The sequence below is a fragment of the Ranitomeya imitator genome, chromosome 5, assembly GCF_032444005.1.
Source record: "Ranitomeya imitator isolate aRanImi1 chromosome 5, aRanImi1.pri, whole genome shotgun sequence".
Lineage (NCBI taxonomy): Eukaryota > Metazoa > Chordata > Amphibia > Anura > Dendrobatidae > Ranitomeya > Ranitomeya imitator.
Genome location: NC_091286.1, coordinates 525,529,435 through 525,555,306, shown reverse-complemented (window position 1 = coordinate 525,555,306; position 25,872 = coordinate 525,529,435). Strand labels below are relative to the sequence as shown.

Genomic DNA, 25,872 nt, shown 5'->3' with positions numbered 1-25,872 from the left:
CGCGCGTTGCGTCGCCGACGCAGGGCGGCGCAACGCTAGTGTGAACCTAGCCTTAGTAGTTTGGACAGTTGCCAGTGATAGCTTGCTATATCATGGAATTGGTTTAGAACTGTGAGCTGTGGAAAGAGAAGTCATTTTGGAGTTGTCTCTGGAGAGTGTTGTTTGGAAGCTTGTCTGTTGTCTTCCTTTTTCTTATCTCCCATTTGGTGTGCTTCTCCCCTCTTTTACCTTTGTATACCATTCCGTAGCCTAGGGGCACTTAAAGTGATTGCTATTTTTTTTACCCTTGTCTGTTTCCCTTTGTGTAAATAATATAGAACAGGACTATCGTTCCTGCTGCCCCACTCAATAGCCAGGGCCGTGCTTAGGGCAAGTCAGGGTTTGGAATGCAATCATGCACAAGGTGAAAGAACCCTTCTAGGGATGCCAGGGAGCTCAGAGTTTAAGGGGTTGCCCCTCTAATCTTTCCCTAGTGGCAGTGCTCTCCTGCCCATCTGTCTCGTCGTGCACTGTCTAGCTCCTTGTTAGAGCATGACATTATCACTGGCTTCACCTTAATCCGGTCTGGATGCTTGCTGTTTCTGCTCTGGTGGGTCAGCTGCACAGTCTGTCACGGGATGTGGCAGACCTGTATTCTGTGATATTGCAGTACCCACCACAAATCCTAAGTTTAGTGGCCGCTGCTCCTGGGCAATTTCCGACTGAGCTTAAATTGGCTTTGCTAGATAGGTTCTCTGCAGGTCGGGACAATTTTGTGGTTTTAGGGAGGCTTGTAAATTGCACTTTACGGGTACCGAGGAACAGAGGGTGGGGATAGTCATAATCCTTCTTCAGAGAGATCACCTAGCATGGGCTTTTTCCCTCCCTCCGGTTCTCAGTCACACTGTACAGTTGAAGAATTTTTCTAGTGCTCTGGGGCTCATTTATGATGACCTCGACCATGTCACCCCAGTGGAATCCAAACTACATCTACATTCACTTCAGCAGGGAGATCGGCCAGCAGGGGAGTTCTGCTCTGAATTGGTCCACGGACACCAGGTGAAATGAACCAGCCATCCGGAGTCATTTTTGTCAGGGTCCTTCGGGGAAGAAAATAGATGCCTTCATCCTGTATGACACCCCTATTTCTTTGGAGGCCTACATGTCCCTAGCTATCTGCGTGGATTGTCATCTCCGAGAAAAACCAAAGGAGACACTATGCTTTACTGGGGGTCTTGTGCTTAAAAAACCTAGGCTGGAGCCCACTGAAGAAACCATGCAGTTGAGGGAGGCAACTCATTGTACCATACCAGGAGACACTATGATCTACTGGGGGTCTTGTGCTTAAAAAACCTAGGCTGGAGCCCACTAAAGAAACCATGCAGTTAGGGAGGCAACTCATTGTACCGCTTCACCAGTGATTTAGCACAAATCGGGAGGGTTTTTTTTTTCAGTCGCAAGGGTCATTTTGTAGGTATCTGCCCCTCAATAACTACAAAAAAACAGAAAAAAACAGAAAAACTAAGGACCCAGGTTGTTTGGAGGATAGCAACCTGGCTGTCCATATCTCTTCTGTTGGTAGGTCATATTTTTTTTTTTTGCCCACCAAGGTCCTATTTCTGTCTTTTTGGATAGTGGGGCAGGATTCAATCTTGTTGATGTCCTTGCCTAAATCTATTTCCATAACTGATATAGATTCTGGATTCCTGAGTCAGGGGCATTTCACTCAGGTTTTTCAGCATTTACATTTTGAGGTAGGGGACATGCACACTGAATTCATCGATTTGCCCCCTGAGGAAGCGACAATTTGAATGCGAAACGTGCATCGGGGTACGTGGCCGAGGTAAAGGCAGGACACATCATGACCATGGGTAATTGACCCTTTTGTTATATACTAATATCACTACGCATTGATGTTGGGTGCAGCAGGGAGACATAGGGATCGCTATATTGGTCTGTGAAGGCATACTTAGCCACACACATGTGATGTCCTTTGGTCCATTACAATAGATTACATGCCCCTGTTGTTTCCCTCTGACTGCACTCTATGCATGTCCTGATCCTGTCCTTTCTTCGGCCCCATTTTTACACCTGTAGATTCACTTTCTGATTTAAAACCCATGTATTATATAAGTTGTATATTTATTTATTTTTATTGCAACAATATATTTTGGTGAAATTTTATTGGCATATTTTGTCTCGATGTTCTCTTTGATTATGCATGATAATTTTATGCTTTAAAGATCAACATTGCCTATTCTCAAACTGAGAAAAAATAAATCTGTTTTATCCTTGAGCAGATGATAACAAAACCAGGCAACATATTTTGACAAAAAAGGGGAAATTAAAACACTAAGTAGTGCAAGAATACCCACAACCAAAGCAGAAAACCAACTCCATGTAAACTACTGAAAAAGGAGAAAGCAAGCATATTGGAAAGCGAAACGGGGGTTTCTGTTAGAGGATCCGATCTGGTGCATGCTGTCCTGTTATTTTGCATTGTTAAGCGCCATTCTCTATTCTCACCATACGTTGTGGGATTGCTTAACCACTGGCTAATTCTTAGGATTGATTTCTGGGCTGCTTTCCTTGCTGGCAACTATGCACGTTATACATATGGACAGTCTGCACCAGGGGATACTCACTTTTTTTTACCGTCCTTATGCACTTTAGGATATATTGATATTTCATGCACTTTATGCGTTTGTACTGTTACCCCAATAAAATTTATTCTTTTATATTACCTTTATGCTCCTTTATCCTTTATCCTTGAGCAGCCTATTCTTTCAGGGGGAAGGCCAGATGACCAATCATCTAGATTGCTCTCAAAGTTATTTTAAGGGTATGTTTCCACTGTCCGGAAACAGGATTTTCTGCAGATTAGATGCTGCGTACCGCCGCAGCGTCCAATCTGCAGCATCCAGATGTTACAGCATAGGGGAGGGGATTTCATGAAATCCTGTCTCCACTATGCGTGCAGGGTCGCATTCGGCTTCCCTGTGGAACCGGACATGTGGCGCGTCTTTCCAGACCGCAGCATGTCTATTTATCTTGTGGAGACGCTCCGTCTCCGCAAGGTAAATAACCAAGTCTATGAATACGATGCGGTGATTCCGCATGTGTTCAGTGAACACTCGGAATCACCGCGCGTACAACAGGGGTCGGTGCTTTTGGGTGGAGCAGGGTATCAGCTGCTTCCAAAGTGGAGGGATTCCGTACAGTGGAAAAATACTTACAGAAAAAATGTTTAAGACAGTGTACTGCAAAGCAAGATCAATAATGTGGTCCCCTATTTTCTTTTTATTTAGTTAAAGCAATGAATAAAACATTTACAAAATGTTCAAAATGACACCCAAGTGTTTTCCGGGTATTTTTACAATTTCAATTGACTTAAATTATAATGTAGTGAAAAACACTTTAAGAATGGTCAGCTGACTGACTGCCTCAAGAGTTTAATAGTCAACTCAAAAGTCTGGACATATGAACAGTAATTTGTTTTTCCATAAAAATGAATAGAAAATTATCTTTGAGCATTTTTTTCTGATGTTTTTCAGATCGGCTCAAAAACATTGGTAAAAATAGCTTAATGTCAACCTACCCTTAAGGTATGTGCAAGCAAATTATTTTTAATGTGGATAAAAATTAAAACTTTTCTAGTGGAAACCGCTTCAGGAAATGGTCTTTCTTTGGAGGAGTTTTTGAAGGAAAGATTTAAAAAGTTTTTTGAGTGTTTTGGGAGAGGTTTTTTCTGCAGCTCTCTGACAGGACTGTGTCTGGTTTGGAGCGCTTTTCATCAGGAGATGCTATAAAGAAGTGACTTGCACTTTCTTTTCTCCCACAAACCATTTTTCAAAACCTGAAATAGAAGAAAAACGCTCAAAAGGCTGACTTTATGAGAAGTAAAGTGATTTTTCAATAGATATGAATGAGAAGAGTCTTTCAGGTGTTTTATTAGCTGTGTTTCAGGCATTTTTTTGAGCAGACCAGTTCCAAAAGACTGTTAAAAAAAACTCTGTGTGCAGATATCCTTAAACTATGGGTGAGAGACATATTGAAAGGGAGAACATAGGGTAAAATTAGTTGCAGTAGTTTTTTTTTTTTACTACATATTAATTCATAAATATTGTAAGTACCGTACCTTTTAAACCTTGTAGGGAGATACGTTTTAGTACTAGGTCACATACATAACACTACTTCTGTTTTCTTAAGCTCCATGGCCACAAAGACATCTTAACTTCTAAACACACTTACTGTATGGCTCCCCATCTTACGTGCTGTTCTAGGCAGACATATATGGATTTGTTGGTAATAAAGAGAAGTTTTTCAGACTCTACCTAATGGGACACTGCAGACTACTGTACATCAGTGTTATAAGCATTTCATTCTATCACGATACTTCAGCTTTTACATGTTTGGTATTAGACGATTCTGTTTCTTCAAAATGCAATGTAAAAGTGAGGTATGAACCTTTCATGGTTGAAGTGGGTCTACAAAAACAGCTGAGAGCGAGCTCACTTACGCAATTTTTATAACTACCATAAATATGAATAGTATATACAGAAACAGCATAACACAGAGTTTGTGAAATACATTTTGACAGTGTTGTATATTGCTAAATGTGAGAACAATTCAGTCTAGTTGTAAAGGGATTACCGGAGAGCACAAAAACTTCTTTGGTTGGTTGAGAATATAAATTAATAGTATTAACAATATAGTTTAATTGAAAGGTGCACCATTGTCCTCATGCCAGTGGCAGTCCTATTGTACAGGAAGCTCAACTTCACCAATTCGATTCAGTTCATTAGCTGAAGCGACTCCCTACTTAGATTCTGTAACAGCTGAACTGACTTCAAGCTTCAACCAAATAACTGAAGGTACAAAGGCTTGCTAGTTAACACTGTTGCTTTGCAGCCTTGTGGTCTTGGGTTCAAATCACACCAAGGACAACATCTGCAAGGAGTTTGTATTTTCAATTCTCCCTATGCTTGGATGTGCTTCGTCCCACACTAAGGGTATGTTTCCACCATCAGGAATCCCTGCACTTTGGACGCAGCGGATACCCTGCTCCGGCCAAAGTGTCGCCCCCTGTTGTACGTGCGGTGATTCCACATGTGTTCATTGAACACATGCGGAATCACCGCATCGTATTCTTAGACTGGGTTATTTATCTTGCTGAGACAGAGCGTAAAGATAAACGAGACATGCTGCGGTCTGGAAAGATGCGCCACATGTCCGGTTATGCAGGGCTGCCGGATGTGGCCCTGCACGCATAGTGGAGCCATAAATGTATGGTTAAACATGTCTTCAATTTAATTAGTTGAGGAACGTCTGGCAGGTTCCTTATAATCATGCTAGACAATTTTTTCATCTATTACAATTTAATTACCAGTTCCAGTTTCATGAAAAGCAGTTTCTAAATTCGAGATTGTATTATACATCACTCAGTTTGGAAATTATATAGGGGCATTTAACAAGGGGCAGCAAATTTGGTCATCCAGGAGCCAATATTATAATCTCCAGAACCTGATAAATTTGGGTCGTCCACATCATCAACTAACTATTGAAACAACAAATATCATATTTCTTTTAGGTTGATCGTACTGATCTTAAGTACGTTCATGTGACATTTTATTAAGTTATAAATGTAATGGGTCTTGAAGATGTTGGAATATCACATCCTGCTGACCTTTGCCACTCTTGCTCCTGGTGTGCTTACGATTTTCTATAATCTAAGAAGCATATCATTTCTTACATTGCTTCCAGGAGTTATTTTAAGCTACCATACAACTGAGGTCTGTCTTGTTTCAATTGTCTGTAAGTTTTCTTTGGAGGTTTTGAGTGGCACTGGAAATTCTATGTTTAAGCACTATAAATATAGCTGGCTGGGTCAGATGAATTAAAGACTTGTAATATCTGACGATTACCTCTGTTATTCTTACATTCCAATGTGGCTGACCGCATAGCAAACTCATGGCAAGAAAATGTAGTGTATAGCACTAGGCCCTTACCGTGTCCATTACAGCAGTTATAGAAGGGATTGCTCATCATCGAAATATAATCAGTATGTAGAAAAAGACCAGTGTTCCACTTACATAGTTTCAATATTTCCTGAAATTTTTGTCATTCCCTTACCTCACCGTCTGCTCCACATGCTTCCTAACATAAAATTTCTATGCTTAGCTAGAATATATTTCCTGGTATTTTGCTTGAGGTGAGCAAATCGATCCATAACAAATCAACTTTGTTACAAATTTCCTGAAAATTTTGGATTCTGGAGAATCCAATTTTTTTTTTAGGCTTGGCTTTGTATGAATCCAGCAAAATACCAACCAGATGACTGCCATTTATCTGGACTTTGTGAGGTCCGGCATGGCATTAGAATAATAATATACATTATACAGACCTGTTGTAAGACCTGAGCTGTCTCACATTGCCTAGGCCACCATCACCACAGCTTCCTGATGGCCTGAGTTGGCTTTCATTTCTTCCAGCACTTAATTTTTGTTGATAAGGCCTTGATTGGCCTCCTGCATTCACATGGCAACCTATGAATGTCATGATGTCCACTGTCTGAGATCAATCACCAACATCAGTGCCAAAGATTCACGTAGAAGACTGCTGAGTTCCGATGGCAGAGGCAGCATAAGAGAGGTGAGAGCCTAGGACGGCTGAGTGTGAGGTATTTTACTACTCTTAACCACCTTGCCCCTCCATTTAACATGTTTTGGGGTCTGGAAACACCTCACAGCAGAATAAACTTGTTTTCACAGGAATCAAAGTACTTTCAATTCAGTCTAATTATGTTTGGACTGAATAAAACAAATCTGCTCCAAATAAATTTCAGGAAATTTACTCACCTCTACTACTGAGTGATCATAGCCACTAGCACAAGTACATAATAGGAATATCTAGATACTGGAACATATTTTGTAAATGATTAACATTGAAAAATGTTTCTGTTGGGTATGGTCTAATGAATGTAACATTTAATAGTGGGCCACTTATTTTGTGCTTTGGACAATTGCTTCTCCAATCGTTCACTGATAGGAGGATGTCCTGCTACAGAGACCTCCAACATTCTGATCTCAACTGTGGGGGAACGTTGCAGTTCAATATTCCAGCAGCTCCACCACAGATGAAACCAAGCAATACACAATTGCTATTGATAGTAATGAATGACTGTGGAGTGCAAGGATTTAGAAAATCCTATAAAGTCAGTGTTTGGAGTCCATGTGCTATCCGTGAGCTTTATTGTTTGCACACATAGATCCATCATCGTTATATGGAGCTATTCCATTTTTTTTTTAAATTCAGTGGCATGTTCTACAATAGTATAATTTTCGGGGCTGAGCTAGACCATCTCAGTAAAGTCCCCAAAACCAAGGACAGCAGCAGATGCCATCCATTTTTTCCACAGAGTCACTTGGAGAAAACTTCACATGGGCTGCCCTTTTTTGGGGGGAGGGGGGAGGGGGTGTTGTGGCAATGGTAAAAAAAACATCTAATGGAAAATGGATGGAGATGACCATCTGTCAAATAATGTTCTAATGCAAAAGGGCATGCACATTTGAATAATGCCTGTGAAAACCTGTTTCTGGCCTCTTGACATTGTAATGAAAGAAACCCCCCTCTACTTGCTCAGATTTCTGGATATTTGAACACTATTCATCTTCAATATGAATGAATACAGCCTTAGATAAATCTACATGTACTGCAGGTACTTTTATTGTTCATTATTATTTTTTTTTAACTTTTTTATGCCCATAGCAGGGACATAACAATAATGGGAGCAGGGGTTGCAGTAGCACCTGGTCCTGGAGCCTAGAGGGTCTCTATAATAATAATAATGGGGGACACTGTTGGAGATTTAGCATTGGGACCCACAAGCTCCAAGTTACACCACTGGCACAAAGCACATTTTCTACAGCTCCTTTGTGCCATGTGTACCATTATGGTGCAGTTTGCATTTGTTTACATCTGTTGTGTTCTTTGTATATCACAATGGTCACTAGATATTCCTAATAGCCAAACTTCACTCTATTTTACCAGCAATATTTGGGCTGTTTCATTATTGTCTGATTATTCTCAGCATACAGTAAACGTGTCACGTTGTATTTCCTTGTGGATGGTGGAGTGATGTAAAGGGGAAAGTATGGAAAACTGTGTTAGGAAGGAGGGTGAATTATACCCAATATGTTGTCTGCCTCCTACATTCCTGGCTGCTAATGTTAAGTGACATTAACCCTTGCATTGTTACATAATCCAACAGTTTATTGAAAAGTATATACAAGTGTCCTCTATAAAATGAACAGGATGACATGTTCCAGTGTGTGGCTGTTGTCTCTGGACTTATACAGGTCCTTCTCAAAAAATTAGCATATAGTGTTAAATTTCATTATTTACCATAATGTAATGATTACAATTAAACTTTCATATATTATAGATTCATTATCCACCAACTGAAATTTGTCAGGTCTTTTATTGTTTTAATACTGATGATTTTGGCATACAACTCCTGATAACCCCAAAAACCTGTCTCAATAAATTAGCATATTTCACCCATCCAATCAAATAAAAGTGTTTTTTAATAACAAACAAAAAAACCATCAAATAATAATGTTCAGTTATGCACTCAATACTTGGTCGGGAATCCTTTGGCAGAAATGACTGCTTCAATGCGGCGTGGCATGGAGGCAATCAGCCTGTGACACTGCTGAGATGTTATGGAGGCCCAGGATGCTTCAATAGCGGCCTTAAGCTCATCCAGAGTGTTGGGTCTTGCGTCTCTCAACTTTCTCTTCACAATATCCCACAGATTCTCTATGGGGTTCAGGTCAGGAGAGTTGGCAGGCCAATTGAGCACAGTAATACCATGGTCAGTAAACCATTTACCAGTGGTTTTGGCACTGTGAGCAGGTGCCAGGTCGTGCTGAAAAATGAAATCTTCATCTCCATAAAGCATTTCAGCCGATGGATTATGAAGTGCTCCAAAATCTCCTGATAGCTAGCTGCATTGACCCTGCCCTTGATGAAACACAGTGGACCAACACCAGCAGCTGACATGGCACCCCACACCATCACTGACTGTGGGTACTTGACACTGGACTTCAGGCATTTTGGCATTTCCTTCTCCCCAGTCTTCCTCCAGACTCTGGCACCTTGATTTCCGAATGACATGCAAAATTTGCTTTCATCAGAAAAAAGTACTTGGGACCACTTAGCAACAGTCCAGTGCTGCTTCTCTGTAGCTCAAAAGTGGCTTTACCTGGGGAATGCGGCACCTGTAGCCCATTTCCTGCACACGCCTGTGCACGGTGGCTCTGGATGTTTCCACTTCTCCACAATCTTCCTCAGGGTCCGGTCTCCTCTTCTCGTTGTACAGCGTTTTCTGCCACATTGTTTCCTTCCAACAGACTTACCATTGAGGTGCCTTGATACAGCACTCTGGGAACAGCCTATTTGTTGAGAAATTTCTTTCTGGGTCTTACCCTCTTGCTTGAGGGTGTCAATGATGGCCTTCTTGACATCTGTCAGGTCGCTAGTCTTACCCATGATGGGGGTTTTGAGTAATGAACCAGGCAGGGAGTTTATAAAAGCCTCAGGTATCTTTTGCATGTGTTTAGAGTTAATTAGTTGATTCAGAAGATTAGGGTAATAGGTCGTTTAGAGAACCTTTTCTTGATATGCTAATTTATTGAGACAGGTTTTTGGGTTATCAGGAGTTGTATGCCAAAATCATCAGTATTAAAACAATAAAAGACCTGACAAATTTCAGTTGGTGGATAATGAATCTATAATATATGAAAGTTTAATTGTAATCATTACATTATGGTAAATAATGAAATTTAACACTATATGCTCATTTTTTGAGAAGGACCTGTAAAACTAATTTTTCCATTTGTGTTAACCATGTCCAGCAACATTAAAATGCATAGACTTTGCTCATAAATATGCTGCTAGAGAATGGATGAGTATACAGCCTGATATTACCTAAGGTGCATTAATTATATATTAAAAGTGAATCTGTCAGCAGCTGTTTGCTCTGTAATCTGAGGACAGCATAATGTAGCACCGGTGCTCAGGAAGGATATAATGGAACTAGAGAGAGTACAAAGGAGGGCAACAAAATTAATAAAGGGGATGGGAGAACTACAATACCCAGATAGATTAGCCAAATTTGGATTATTTAGTCTAGAAAAAAGACGACTGAGGGGCGATCTAATAACCATGTATAAGTATATAAGGGGACAATACAAATATCTCGCTGAGGATCTGTTTATACCAAGGAAGGTGACGGGCACAAGGGGGCATTCTTTGCGTCTGGAGGAGAGAAGGTTTTTCCACCAACATAGAAGAGGATTCTTTACTGTTAGGGCAGTGAGAATCTGGAATTGCTTGCCTGAGGAGGTGGTGATGGCGAACTCAGTCGAGGGGTTCAAGAGAGGCCTGGATGTCTTCCTGGAGCAGAACAATATTGTATCATACAATTATTAGGTTCTGTAGAAGGACGTAGATCTGGGGATTTATTATGATGGAATATAGGCTGAACTGGATGGACAAATGTGTTTTTTCGGCCTCAATAACTATGTTATTATGTTACTATGTTACTATGTAGCAGCTGAGACACAGGTTTTAGGGATGTGTCACTTAGGCTGTGTGCTGTTGTTTCCATATAATGAATGTTTTAACACCAGAATATTATCGCTACCTGGAGCACAGTGCACGTGAGTCCTGGTCAGAACTCCACCCTCCTCTGATAAGCAGCTCACTGTCAATATACAATGTTCACAGTGGTCAGGGTTAGCTTTGTTAGCTCTGCTAAATCTAAGTACTCTGTCACAACTGTTGCTCTCAGTAAACTAAGTGATACATCGCTACAATCAAGGTCTCGTTTCCCACATTACACTGCTCTCAGATGAGGAAGCAAATACCAGGTTTAGGTCTAAACATATTTTACAATTTTTTGTTCCATGATTATCCACATGAAGAATGATTTTAGAAATGATTCTGCTTTCATACTGGCTAACAGAGCAGCACAATAGGCTTTTTTGTCAACTTTGCTGTGTTGACTGGAACAGGTTAGTCATCTCATTATGAATAGAGGGTGAAGCATGTCAAGGAAATCTTTCAGTAGAATCATCCGGCCTAAACCGTCTATATGGGCATGTAGGTCACAGGAAGCTGAAAAAAATGACACCTTGATATCTACGATCTGATGTCTTATTCCGCTGAAATCCATGTTTTTATTATATGTAAATGACCCCTTTCAGGCTCTGGGGAGTATGGTGCCTGGAAGATAACTCTGCCTCCAGAGATTATTTTACATGAAGGGGAGTTACCAGTAGGAGACAAGTAGCCATCACATTTTTTGCCTGAGCTCTGCTGTATTGCAGAAATATTACAATCCTGTCTGCCTGTGGAATGGAAGTTGAAGCTGACAGGAACCTGCTGATGTGTCAGGTATAATCACACACAGCTCTGCAGTGAGATCAGGAGAACAGAGAACAGCCATTACACATCACCCTGGTAACACTGGTAACCATTGCACATCACCCTGGTAACACTGGTAACCATTGCACATCACCCTGGTAACACTGGTAACCATTGCACATCACCCTGGTAACACTGGTAACCATTGCACATCACCCTGGTAACACTGGTAACCATTACACATCACACTCAAATCACCGGTGTTCGCCCTTCTGAGTCATTTAGATTAATGGGCAACCATAAAATGCAGGACAGCTTGAGTTTGCCAAAAAGGGAGCTGCTCCTACAGGACGGCTTTCAGAAGGGTAGAGTCCAGAGTGGGATCCGAATGTCCTAATAGGCAAGACCATTTACTAGACATTTAGGTTTGGACCTGTGTCTGGTAACACTGGGAGCCACACATCTGATAGGAGACACACAGGTAGGACATTTATCAGCAGTCTATAACCTGTATTACCATATTATTACCATATTAATAGTTTAGATAGGTCAAATGTGGTGACAGAGTTCCTTTAATATGAAAGCTAGTGTTTACTCTTTGAGTATAGTGTTCTTGTTTTTATCTCAGCCTCAGTCTTTGTATGTGTTTACCTTTTCACTCCCTGGTCTCTATCAAAGGAGAATGCAATACTTTTTTGCAAAGCTGTAATAAAATCTATGAGATTTCTCTGTTAATTAACCTCCAATCATTAATCCTAAACACCCTGCTTACAAGACATTCATGAAGGAATAAAAGAAGGAACTATGAGAAGATTTACTAAAGGTACCGTCACACTAGACGATATCGCTAGCGATCCGTGACGTTGCAGCGTCCTCGCTAGCGATATCGTCCAGTGTGACATGCAGCAACGATCAGGCCCCTGCTGTGATATCGCTGGTCGGGGAAGAAAGTCCAGAACTTTGTTTCGTCGCTGGATCTCCCGCTGACATCGCTGAATCAGCGTGTGTGACGCCGATTCAGCGATGTCTTCGCTGGTAACCAGGGTAAACATCGGGTTACTAAGCGCATGGCCGCGCTTAGTAACCCGATGTTTACCCTGGTTACCATCGTTAAAGTAAAAAAAACAACCACTACATACTTACCTACCGCTGTCTGTCCCCGGCGCTGTGCTTCTCTGCTCTGGCTGTGAGCACAGCGGCCGGAAAGCAGAGCAGTGACGTCACCGCTCTGCTTACCAGCTGCCCGGCGCTCACAGCCAGTGCAGAGAAGCACAGCGCCGGGGACAGACAGCGGTAGGTAAGTATGTAGTGTTTGTTTTTTTACTTTAACGATGGTAACCAGGGTAAACATCGGGTTACTAAGCGCGGCCCTGCGCTTAGTAACCCGATGTTTACCCTGGTTACCAGCATCGTTGGTCGCTGGAGAGCGGTCTGTGTGACAGCTCTCCAGCGACCAAACAGCGACGCTGCAGCGATCCGGATCAGCGTCGCTTAGTGTGACGGTACCTTAAGACTTGTATTTATTACTCCAGTTTCAAATCAGAAGGTGCATGCCCACCCACAAATCTGTGCTTGATGTAAACTAGTATACACTTCTCCTATAATTACATAGTAACATAGTAACATAGTTAGTAAGGCCGAAAAAAGACATTTGTCCATCCAGTTCAGCCTATATTCCATCATAATAAATACCCAGATCTACGTCCTTCTACAGAACCTAATAATTGTATGATACAATATTGTTCTGCTCCAGGAAGACATCCAGGCCTCTCTTGAACCCCTCGACTGAGTTCGCCATCACCACCTCCTCAGGCAAGCAATTCCAGATTCTCACTGCCCTAACAGTAAAGAATCCTCTTCTATGTTGGTGGAAAAACCTTCTCTCCTCCAGACGCAAAGAATGCCCCCTTGTGCCCGTCACCTTCCTTGGTATAAACAGATCCTCAGCGAGATATTTGTATTGTCCCCTTATATACTTATTCATGGTTATTAGATCGCCCCTCAGTCGTCTTTTTTCTAGACTAAATAATCCTAATTTCGCTAATCTATCTGGGTATTGTAGTTCTCCCATCCCCTTTATTAATTTTGTTGCCCTCCTTTGTACTCTCTCTAGTTCCATTATATCCTTCCTGAGCACCGGTGCCCAAAACTGGACACAGTACTCCATGTGCGGTCTAACTAGGGATTTGTACAGAGGCAGTATAATGCTCTCATCATGTGTATCCAGACCTCTTTTAATGCACCCCATGATCCTGTTTGCCTTGGCAGCTGCTGCCTGGCACTGGCTGCTCCAGGTAAGTTTATCATTAACTAGGATCCCCAAGTCCTTCTCCCTGTCAGATTTACCCAGTGGTTTCCCGTTCAGTGTGTAATGGTGATATTGATTCCCTCTTCCCATGTGTATAACCTTACATTTATCATTGTTAAACCTCATCTGCCACCTTTCAGCCCAAGTTTCCAACTTATCCAGATCCATCTGTAGCAGAATACTATCTTCTCTTGTATTAACTGCTTTACATAGTTTTGTATCATCTGCAAATATCGATATTTTACTGTGTAAACCTTCTACCAGATCATTAATGAATATGTTGAAGAGAACAGGTCCCAATACTGACCCCTGCGGTACCCCACTGGTCACAGCGACCCAGTTAGAGACTATACCATTTATAACCACCCTCTGCTTTCTATCACTAAGCCAGTTACTAACCCATTTACACACATTTTCCCCCAGGCCAAGCATTCTCATTTTGTGTACCAACCTCTTGTGTGGCACGGTATCAAACGCTTTGGAAAAATCGAGATATACCACGTCCAATGACTCACAATACCAGATCAAGCATAAGTTACAGAAGATCTGATGTGCAGTGCCCCTTCTTCCCTAAGCCTACATACTTTTAGAAATGTGTCGAAAGTAATGTAAAATCAATAAAAATTTCTTCAAAACATGAATGTGCCAATATTTAAAATAAAATTCTGCTAAACATCTTGTATACATTGTTAATTTCTCTTCTGTATGTCTCCAATATGGCCTCCACCCACATTAAAAAAAAAACAAAAAAAACATGGAAGCATAATTTTGAAGAACGAGCAAAACCCAATATTCCTTTTCTACCAACTTATCACTAGTTAATTAATTGAACCACATAGTTGTTATAAACCCCTTGCCAGAGATAATATTGTTTTGACTCATGTAGACAACATTTATTTTGAAGCTACAGTGGCATGTAAAAGTTTGGTCAAAATTACCATTATTGTGAACAGTTAAGCAAGTTGAAGATGAATCACATTTACTTTGTATTTTAGGCAATATATATATATATATACTAGCTGAAGAGCCCGGCGTTGCCTGGGCATAGTAAATATCTGTGGTTAGTTATAGCACGTCACTTCTCTTATTTTCCCATCACGCCTCTCATTTTCCCAATCACATCTTTAATTTTCCCCCTCACATCTCTCATTTTCTCCCTCACACCTCTCATTTTCTCCCTCACTCCTCTCATTCCCGCCTAACACTTGTCATTTCGACCTCACATCTGTCATTTTCCGATCACTACACTATTTTCCCTCACTCCTCTCATTTTGCACTCACACCTTTTCATTTTCACCTCACACCTCTCATTTTCACCTCAGTATATACATGTTTGTCATCTCCCTTATATATAGTATACACCTGTATGTCATCTCCTGTATATAGTATATACCTGTATGTCATCTCCCCTGTATATAGTATATACCTGCTGTGTGTCATCTCCCCTGTATATAGTATATACCTGTATGTCATCTCCTCCTATATATGGTATATACCTGTATGTCATCTCCTTCTATATATAGTATATACCTGTATGTCATCTCCTCCTATATATAGTATATACCTGTATGTCATCTCCTCCTATATATAGTATATACCTGTATGTCATCTCCTTCTATATATAGTATATACCTGTATGTCATCTCCTCCTGTATATAGTATATACCTGTGTGTCATCTCCCCTGTATATAGTATATATCTGTGTGTCATCTCCTTCTGTATATAGTATATACCTGTATGTCATCTTCTATATATAGCATATACCTGTATGTCATCTCCTCCTGTATATAGTATATACCTGTATGTCATCTCCTCCTGTATATAGTATGTACCTGTATGTCATCTCCTCCTTTATATAGTATATACCTGTGTGTCATCACACAGGTATATACTATATACAGGGGAGATCTCCTGTATTAGACCTCGTTAACACGTTATTTGCTCAGTATTTTTACCTCAGTATTTGTAAGATAAATTGGCAGCCTGATAAATCCCCAGCCAACAGGAAGCCCTCACCCTGGCAGTATATATTAGCTCACACATACACATAATAGACAGGTTATGTGACTGACAGCTGCCGTATTTCCTATATGGTACATTTGTTGCTCTTGTAGTTTGTCTGCTTATTAATCAGAATTTTATTTTTGAAGGCTAATACCAGACTTGTGTGTGTTTTAGGGCGAGTTTCGTTTGTCAAGTTGTGTGTGTTGAGTTGTGTGTGGAGACATGCATGTAGCGACTTTTGTGAGATGAGTTTTGTGTGGCGACATGCGTGTAGCAACTTTTTGTGTGTCGAGTTGCATGTGACAGGTTAGTGTAGCAAGTTGTGTGCAGCAAGTTTTGCGCATGGCGAGTTTTGCACGTGGTGAGTTTTATGTCTGGTGCCTTTTGAGTATGTGCAAGTTTTGTGTGAGGCAACTTTTGCATGTGTTGCAAATTTTGTGCATGTGGCAATTTTTCCGCATGTGCAAGTTTTGCGTGTGGCGAGTTTTCCATGAGGTGAGTTTTGCACTTGTGGCGAGTTTTGCATGAGCCTATTTTTTGCATGTGGCGAGTTTTGCGCGTGGTGAGTTTTGAGCGGCGACTTTTGTGTTTCGACTTTTATGTGGCGAGGTTGGTGTATGTGTGGTGAAATGTGTGCTGAGGGTGGTATATGTGTTCAAGCTCGTGGTAGTGTGTGGCGCATTTTGTGTGTGTGTTCATATCCCCGTGTGTGGTGAGTATCCCATGTCGGGGTCCCACCTTAGCAACTGTACGGTATATACTCTTTGGCGCCATCGCTCTCATTCTTTAAGTCCCCCTTGTTCACATCTGGCAGCTGTCAATTTGCCTCCAACACTTTTCCTTTCACTTTTCCCCATTATGTAGATAGGGGAAAAATAGTTTGGTGAATTGGAAAGCGCGGAGCTAAAATTTCACCTCACAACATAGCCTATGACGCTCTCAGGGTCCAGACGTGTGACTGTGCAAAATTTTGTTTCTGTACCTGCGACGCCTCCAACACTTTTCCTTTCACTTTTTTCCCCATTATGTAGATAGGGGCAAAATTGTTTGGTGAATTGGAAAGCGCGGGGTTAAAATTTCACCTCACAACGTAGCCTATGACGCTCTCGGGGTCCAGACGTGTGACTGTGCAAAATTTTGTTGCTGTAGCTGCGACGCTTCCAACACTTTTCCTTTCACTTTTTTCCCTATTATGTAGATAGGGGCAAAATTGTTTGGTGAATTGGAATGCGCGGGGTTAAAATTTCACCTCACAATATAGCCTATGACGCTCTCGGGGTCCAGATGTGTGACTGTGCAAAATTTTGTGGCTGTAGCTGCGACGGTGCAGATGCCAATCCCGGACATACACACATACACACACACACACACACACACACGCACATTCAGCTTTATATAGTAGATATATATATATATATATATATATATATATATATATATATACGTATATTCATCTTTTACATTTTAAAAATTACATAAAGCAAAAATGCAAAATGGACAAAAGTTTGGTTAGTATCTAGTAGCACACTGTTTTGAAAGTATTGCAGCTTGAAAATACTTTTTGTAGCTAGCCAAGAGTCTTTCAGTTCTTGTTTGAAGAATTTTCATCCATTTTTCCTTGAAAAATTCTTCCAATTCTGTGAGATTCCTGGGTCATTTTGCATGTTCTGCTAATTTGAGGTCTAGGCACAGATTTTCAATTATGTTTAGATCAGGGGACTGTGAGGACAATTGTAAAACCTTCAGCTTGCGCCATTTGATGTAGTTTATTTTGGATTTTGATGTGTGTTTAGGATCATTATCCATTTGTAGATGCCATCCTCTTTTCAACTTTAGCTTTTTTTTTTACAGATGGTGTTATGTTTGCATCAAGAATGTGTTGAAATCTTTTTGAAACTGTTCTTCCCATGAAATGTTCCACGTGCCATTGGCTACAACACAACCCTAAAACATGATTGATCCACCTCTATGCTTAATGGTTAGCAAGATGTTCTTTTCCTGAAATTCTGTGCCCTCTTTTCTCTACACATACCTTTGATCATTGTGGCCAAAGAGTTCTATTTTAACCTCATTGGTCCACAGGACTTATTTCTAAAATGCATCAGGCTTGTTTAGATGCTCTTTTGCATACTTCTCATGCTAAATTTTCCACAAAGGCCATATTTGTGCAGCTGTCTCTGAATAGTAGAACAATGTTCCACAACTCCAGAGTCTGCTAAAGCTTTCTGAATGTCTTTTGTATTCAACTGAAGGTTCTGATTTGCCTAGCTAACAATCATACAAGCAGCTCACTGAAATTTTGCTCGGTCTTCCAGACCTTATCTTCACCTCTACTGTTTCTGTTAACTGCCTTTTCTTAATTACGGTACATTACTTCACCTAGTCTTTCCTAACAATGATAGTGAACAAGACATAACCCGAACAAGCTAATTAAGGTCTGAAACCTTGGTCACAACCATCTGAGCACACAAATCTCCAAGAATGCCCAAACTTTGTCATTTGCCCATTTTCCTTTTTGTAATTTTTAAAATGTTAAAAATGACAATATCTATAATATAACGCTGGGAGCGTCACTCTGTCAGAAGCCTTTATAGACTGCGCCGGCGCAGTCTGGCCCCCACAGAGTGACGTTCCCAGGAGATCGCGGTATGCGTAAGCACTGAACGCATACCGCGATCTCCACCGGAGAGTCAGGGACCGCCAGGAGGATAAGTATATTCACCTTTCCCCGTTCCAGCGCTGCGTGCGGCTCCGTCTCCCGGCTCCTCTGCTGTGACAGTTCAGAGGGCGCGATGACGCGCTTAATGCGCGCCGGCGCCGCCCTCTGACTTACCAGTCACAGGCAGAGGAGCCGGAGTGTGTTTTCAAGAAAATGGTGCCGGAAAGCGCGGACTGCGAAGGCGCCGATTCCTGCTGCCAGAATCGGCGCCTGCGCAGTCCCCGCTTTCCGGCGCCATTTTCTTGAAGACACACCTGCAGTGGAGCCAGACGATAGGTGAGTATGGTATATATTTTTTTTATATGGCAGCAGCATACGGGGGCATACGCACTGGAGCGTCTTATGGGGGGCATATAATACAATGGTGGCGCAGGATGGGAGCAGCACATGACAGAACGGGGGCAGGATGGCAGCAGCACATGACAGAACGGGCACAGGATGGCAGCAGCACATGACAGAACGGGCGCAGGATGGGAGCAGCACATGACAGAACGGGCGCAGGATGGGAGCAGCACATGACAGAACGGGCGCAGGATGTCAGCAGCACATGACAGAACGGGCGCAGGATGGGAGCAGCACATGACAGAACAGGGGAGCAGGATGGGAGCAGCACATGACAGAACGGGCGCAGGATGGCAGCAGCACATGACAGAACGGGCGCAGGATGGGAGCAGCACATGACAGAACAGGGGAGCAGGATGGGAGCAGCACATGACAGAACGGGGGCGCAGGATGGGAGCAGCACATGACAGAACGGGGGCGCAGGATGGGTGCAGCACATGACAGGATGGGAGCAGCAAATGACAGAATGGAGGCGCAGGATGGGAGCAGCACATGACAGAACGGGCGTAGGATGGCAGCAGCACAAGACAGAACAGGGGAGCAGGATGGGAGCAGCACATGACAGAACGGGGGCGCAGGATGGGAGCAGCACATGACAGAACGGGGGCGCAGGATGGGAGCAGCACATGACAGAACGGGGGCGCAGGATGGGAGCAGCACATGACAGAACGGGGGCGCAGGATGGGAGCAGCACATGACAGAACGGGGGCGCAGGATGGGAGCAGCACATGACAGAACGGGGGCGCAGGATGGGAGCAGCACATGACAGGATGGGGATGCAGGATGGAGCAGCACATGACAGAATGGGGGCGCAGGATGGAGCAGCACATGACAGGATGGGGACGCAGGATGGAGCAGCACATACCACTATGGAGACCATATACCAATATAAATGCTCGCCACCCGGGTGTAGAACAGGTTCAATATCTAGTATTTATATATTTGCCTAAATTACAAATGAATTGTGCCATCTTTGACTTTAGGCCTTTTAGAGATCATTTTGTCTTCAAGTTGCTTAACTGTTTATAATAATAGTAATTTTGACAAGGGGTGCCCAGACTTTTACATGCCACTGTACATAGGGAGTTACATGCATAATTATGATAGTCTGTCAAAAATAGGAACTCGATGGAAAGGCCCCAGCAATACAAAAAGTGCATGCTATTATGAGCGGTGGTGATACCATGGATTATGGATAACTCTGGTATTTAAAGGGAACCTCCTGTAAAATATTATTTTTATATAATCTCCTTTTCTCTTCATTCCCGCCTAAAATTAGAAACAGAAGGGAAAAAATGAGATTTGGGTTGTAGGAGTGAGATAAGGCAGAAAATTATAGTTACCGAAATAATTCTTATCTCCCGTTGCTTTCATTTTGTTGTTTTCTCTTTTTTTTCATTTGCTGGATCATTATTCATAAAATAAATTAGAGCAATTGACAAAATAATCCTTAAATAACAAGTCTACATGATTGATCGATTAAACAATGTTTATATTTACCACAATACAGTATCCAATATAGCATGTTATGATTTATTTGCTGGTGGAATTGAATGAAAACCAACATGAAGAAAAGCTACGTATGATTCTGTATTAAACTGGAGACATACTAATCGCTTTCATTTTGTAAACCTATTATTCCATTGTCTACTTTAATCATGATACTCATGTCTTTCCTTGTTTTTTTTTCTTAGACCTAAAACCAACAGTTGCGTTGTGCCAGCAAAAATGTAAAAGAAGTGGGACCCCGGAGAGCAATTACTGCTCTAGTAACTTCGGTATGAGAAAATTGCCAACTCTTATTTCTTAATCATTTACTACTGTGCATTTTAATACCAACCAACTGGCAGAAAACCCTCGTGAGTCAGCTCTTTGCTCGGCCGGTGTCTTATGTTACTGTCTGGATCTCAAAGGATTCCTTCAGACATTCACAAAACTGTAAACATCTGTCCTAGCAAACAGCGTAAACACAAATGGCCAGACAGAAGGTGAACTGTTACTATATAAAGGTCTTTATTCAGACATCTTGTTCCTACATGTTGTATTTCTGGAACATGGTGTGTATTTTTGGTCCACAAGGACAAGTTTGTCACTGTCGGATCAAACCTTCTTAAATGTTATATTTTAGCTTAATCCTAAAGCAATGGAGAACATTTCAAACTGAAAGAAAGAGGGATAGAAACAACAAATTATAAACCAAAAATGCAATCAAAATGTCAGACTGTTTTCCAAGATGTTAGACTTTAAGTATCTTGTTCGGCTCGTAAATCCTAGGCTGTTATCCTTTTCTTTCATTTCAAAAACGAAATGTGCAATTCTGAAGGTTTTGCGCATCATGGAGATCTAGTATGTGATAAATCATGTTTGACAATGACAGAAAAATGAATTATTGGAAAAGCTGCTAAATTTCAAAACAGATATTTGTGTATGAATCAAGAAAAAAGCTTGAGATAATGTCTTCTGCCATTTCCAACATCGCAAGCGCCCTATCCGGCATTATGTGACTACAATTGTTTCTAGCCAGCTTGCACAGTGTATTGTGTGTGGACTGGCAGTCACAGTCTTAATGTCAGTCCAAAGTTATGAGACCCAAGTCACAACTGTGGTCACGTGAGACAGGAGGAGGTCGGAGCAATGTTGGAAATGTCAAAAGACAACAATGGGTAATACGCTTGCTATACACTTTATTGATTGGGTGTACTTCAAGTGAATGTAGAATTACATACATTTCACTATGAGGATCTGCCACCAGTTTTCACGATACAAACTGAGTATATTACTGAATAGATCTCCTAAATGTATCCAGAATTGATGTAGATCCATGTCATAATTCCTGTATAATCCTTTTTCGCTCTAGCAGTCGTGAAAAAATACTCATTTAAATATTGGGTGGGAGAGTTTTCGAACGGATTATACAGCCATTCTGACATGATGATAAAAATAAAAATTACATTTCAAAAACCTGACCGTCACATCCAAACATAGACTAAGTGTGAACAGGTGCTGAACCTAAAGTTGCCAACTCGTATATAGTTAAGTAAATAAGGCAGCACACTGCAGCGCTAAAACATGCAAACATGAAATACGAAAATTGAACTGCATTACTGCACTAGAAATATGAAAAATGAGAGCGTTTAGCGCATAAAAATGGCCAATTTTATGTGTACCTGGTAGCCACATTAGGGCATCTCTCTTATACCAGGTCCCAAACTTGCCTTTCCTCGCTGAGAATAAACGTTCACACTTAGTCTATGTTTGGATGTGACGGTCAGGTTTTTGAAATGTATTCTTTAGCCTTCTGATTGAGCACTCCCGCCTCCTAGCCACATGTGTTTTAATTACAGCAGGTCCAATACCCCTCCACAGAGAGAGAGAATTTTAGTCTAAGAAGAGGTTTCACATGTACCCATTCAGATGGAGACGTTTATTCTCAGCGAGGAAAGGCAAGTTTAGTATCTAAAAATGTTAATGCCGCTTGCCTTATTATCTTAGCCAATGAGACTAAACCAAAGGACCAACAGTAGGTTGGGTTTTTTTTCTTAATATGTAGATTGATGGGAATTGGATTGATGTTTGTCACTTACACATTTCATAGAAATAACAGGAACATGTTATTCTTTATTTTATTAGAACACAACAAATGATGTTTTAGAATATTAACGCCATTGATTTACTCAATTGAATAGGGCTTAAGAAAATAGGGTCAATTTAAACCAATAACACATGGTTGGGCCCCTTGTTCTGAGAACAGTGTGTAGGGCTTAGACCCAATGTCATTCTAGTCAGTACTTCCAGACAAGCAATGAGGTAGGGAAGTCAGGGAGTCCGAGTTCAAAAGCCAGGAGGGTTCGTCATAAACGGAAGGGTGAGGCAAAGGCGTAGTCAGGTCAAAGTCTGGGATCAGAATTCCCAAAAGGTAGCAGATCAAGAGAAAGGGACTTGTCATATGGATGGTCAAAGGCAAAGCCAAGGTAAGTCAATAAAGATCAAAATTCTAGAACTTAAAGCACAGGAAAAACAAACACCAAACTGATGAGCTCTATAACTGGCAGAGATAACAGGCAGAAAGAAAGCTAAATAGCCTGGGAATCATCACGAACAGGAGACACCTGTAGGAAACCCAGCACGCCCCAGACCTGATTGGGCACCTAGACTGTCACTCACCACACTGACAGCTCAGCATACCCAAGCCTCAGATTGAACAGCTGAGCTGCCATTCAGAGGAAGAATTGTGACACACTAAGTGTTTAGTTGTAAAAACTGTAGAACCTGTAATGGCGACTTTATTAGATTTCTTATGGAATACCTCATATTGCTTTCAGTTAAGATACATCACTTGTTGTATAATAGACAATCATTGTTTTAAAGTGATTACAGGCACAGTCATAACAACAGTGAGCCGAGGAGGAAGTGTGTACGCCACTGTGTCTATTATCAATGTGTATAAAGAAGGAACTCTCGCCATCCAGCAAGCTGGCAAGTCCATGAGTGCCAAGGTTATCGTGGTCTGTAAACAGTGCCCAATGATTAGAAGAGGTAAGTCAATATTCAGGGATGAAATGAATATGTATATTTTAGGGAAAATGTTTTATTCTTCAATCTGATTTAAATGAAGAATGTTCTAAATCTGAGATGAGACAATCATTTTCAAAGAGTTGACTCCCAGTACCCCTTGCAATCAACAATAGGACACTGAGGCAAGCCATGTGTTTCCCCTGGTGACATCAGAAATGTAGTTTTACTTCTGAGCCATTTAGATTAATGGACATCCATATATTGCAAGGACAGCTTGAGTTTGCATGAAAGGGACCTGCTCCTACAGGACAGCTTTCAAAATGGCTGAGATCTAGAGCGGGAACCTCTATGATATCCATATGTCCTAATAGGCCAGACCATTACTGGGCATTTAGATCTGGACCTGTGCCTGGATTATAGGTGTGTTACCCTGTAGTATTTCTTCAACAACATTCAGTATTCTGTAATACCCGTAAAAGCACAGTTCACACTTGTGTTTATTATCGTCCATCAGAAAAAGCTATTGGGCCAACTTTAACACCTTCACGACATGCGTGGTACATGAAGTATCCGTTTTGCTTTTAGAGCTCCATTTCTTGCGAGAAATTCCCTCCTTATGCCTTGAATGGTGCAAATGTGGCAACCTTTTTGCTTAGGGCTACAAGGAGACATGTCACATGACACACAAATCGCAGTGCCACATTGCTACATTGCATCCAATGGTTTTCTATAATTTTGCATTGCTATCTGAGACTTCCTGCAACTAGAAAATAGTGGCAAATATTTCCAAATGAATTATATTTTCTGTCACTGGTCATAAATTGCACGCAACTCACTTGCTATAGATTTCAATGCAAGTCCCCTGCGACTGTGACTTGTGGGCAACTTGTCTTCGACCTGGCCATTTTTACAGCAAGATCACAGCTCTAAAATAGTTGTGTGACAGCAATTTGAGGACACATTGTAGATATGATAATGTGTGCAAACTGTAAAGCGCAGCGGAATATGTTAGCGCTATTTAAAAATAAAGATTATTATTATTATAGATATGTTTTTGGTTGCACTAATTGTCTGGGAATTGCTGTTACTTAACACCTTTTGCTTGTCTAGCCTAAAGGGGGGTGTCTTTGAAAAAAACATGTTAGGTGTTTACTCAAGTTGTGAGATCAGTGTGCATAAGAACCTTTTTTTGAAGGTCCATGAAAGCCAAAAATCCGCTCATCATGTAAAGAGTTTATATCTCAGCTTGTTTTTATCCTTCCTACAGGTTTGAATTATATCATCATGGGTCAAGTCGATGAAGAGGGGCGAGCAAAAATCTTACCAAGCAACTTTGTCATGAGTTTTAAAACAAAGAACCAGAAAATGTTGAACTCATTGAAAAACAAGAGATGTTAGATCTTTTTTTGTGACTGTGCATCTCATGATTAAATAGGAAGATAATATGAGTTTAGGAATTCTGTAATTTAGTCAGTCTTCAACATCTTTTGGCAGTGCTCATACTTTCACTGCTAGACTGGGACTGGGCAAGTCATCATTAACCATTGTAACTCCTTGCACCTTTGGTCAGGGTAGCTCAAAAATATAAGCTTCTCCCATTGAGATTCCATTAAAGTATAAATTGAACTGTTCTAGGTTCTGACTACTTTTATCTGTTTTATTTATACATTTCTGAAAATTATGAAAAGTATATTTTTAGGAGTTAAATGTTTGGTGATGTAACATGAGAAAAATTTCAGTGCAATATTTATATTTTTTGGTCTTTTTTTATTTTCAAAACATTTTTTCAGTGTAATAAATAAGTTGATGCATTTTTTTGTGTTTTAATCTATGCTTAATAAAATCTACCCACTAATTATTTTATAGTCTACTTATTCTATATATTTTATAAAAGTAAACACTGGGGTAAATACATTTACAGCATGACCACATTCAGCTGCTCCAATCGAGTCTATAGTTAACCATCTCTGTTCTGCGATCTGTGGTTGTGCCACTTCATGGACTTTTAAGGGGTCATCTGGACTATTTTATTTTTTTCTTATGAGGCTGAGAACTTACAGGCAGGTAGTTGTTAACTACTTGCCTGTTCTGCCTGGCGCCATCTCATATTGACTACATACCACACCTGCTGGTGGTTCTGCTGTTTCTGCTGACAGCCTAGCAGCAGGGAACCCACTGCATAACATCGGCAAGAATTCTCCGTCAACAGAGGAGAACGGAAAAGACGCAGCTGCTTTCTCAAGATGACGTCACTAGAAGCCAGAGAATTGTCGGCAGGAGCTATCTGTGACCGGACTGAGGTAGCAACCACCTGCCTTTAAGTTCTTAGACTCATGAGAAAAAACTAAAATAGTCCCAGTTAGCACCTTTACTTATGTCACCTAGACACGCTCTTGAAGGTTTCTATTTCCCACAATCCATTGCTTGAGTAATAAGTTAGCTTAACTTCCATTAGTATGTTAAGGTGCTCTTCTGATATCCTGTTGAAGACTTGACTTGTTTCTGACCGTGTACTTCTGTCTGCAGCCTGCCCTGACCTTTTTCCTTACTTTGAAATCCAGTGAAATAGAGAATC

General features: G+C 41.1%; 1 protein-coding gene across 1 annotated transcript in view; it reads left to right on the top strand.

The window, feature by feature from the left end:
* The window catches only part of PCOLCE2 (procollagen C-endopeptidase enhancer 2), a 150,747-nt gene extending 125,593 nt beyond the window's left edge, over positions 1–25,154 (top strand). The window contains exons 7-9 of the mRNA XM_069727568.1: positions 20,477–20,560; positions 23,151–23,318; positions 24,565–25,154. Coding sequence (XP_069583669.1) covers positions 20,477–20,560; positions 23,151–23,318; positions 24,565–24,695 — 383 coding nt within the window. The 3' untranslated portion in view covers positions 24,696–25,154. The remainder of the gene's footprint in view (positions 1–20,476; positions 20,561–23,150; positions 23,319–24,564) is intronic.
* Positions 25,155–25,872: the final 718 nt, after the last annotated feature.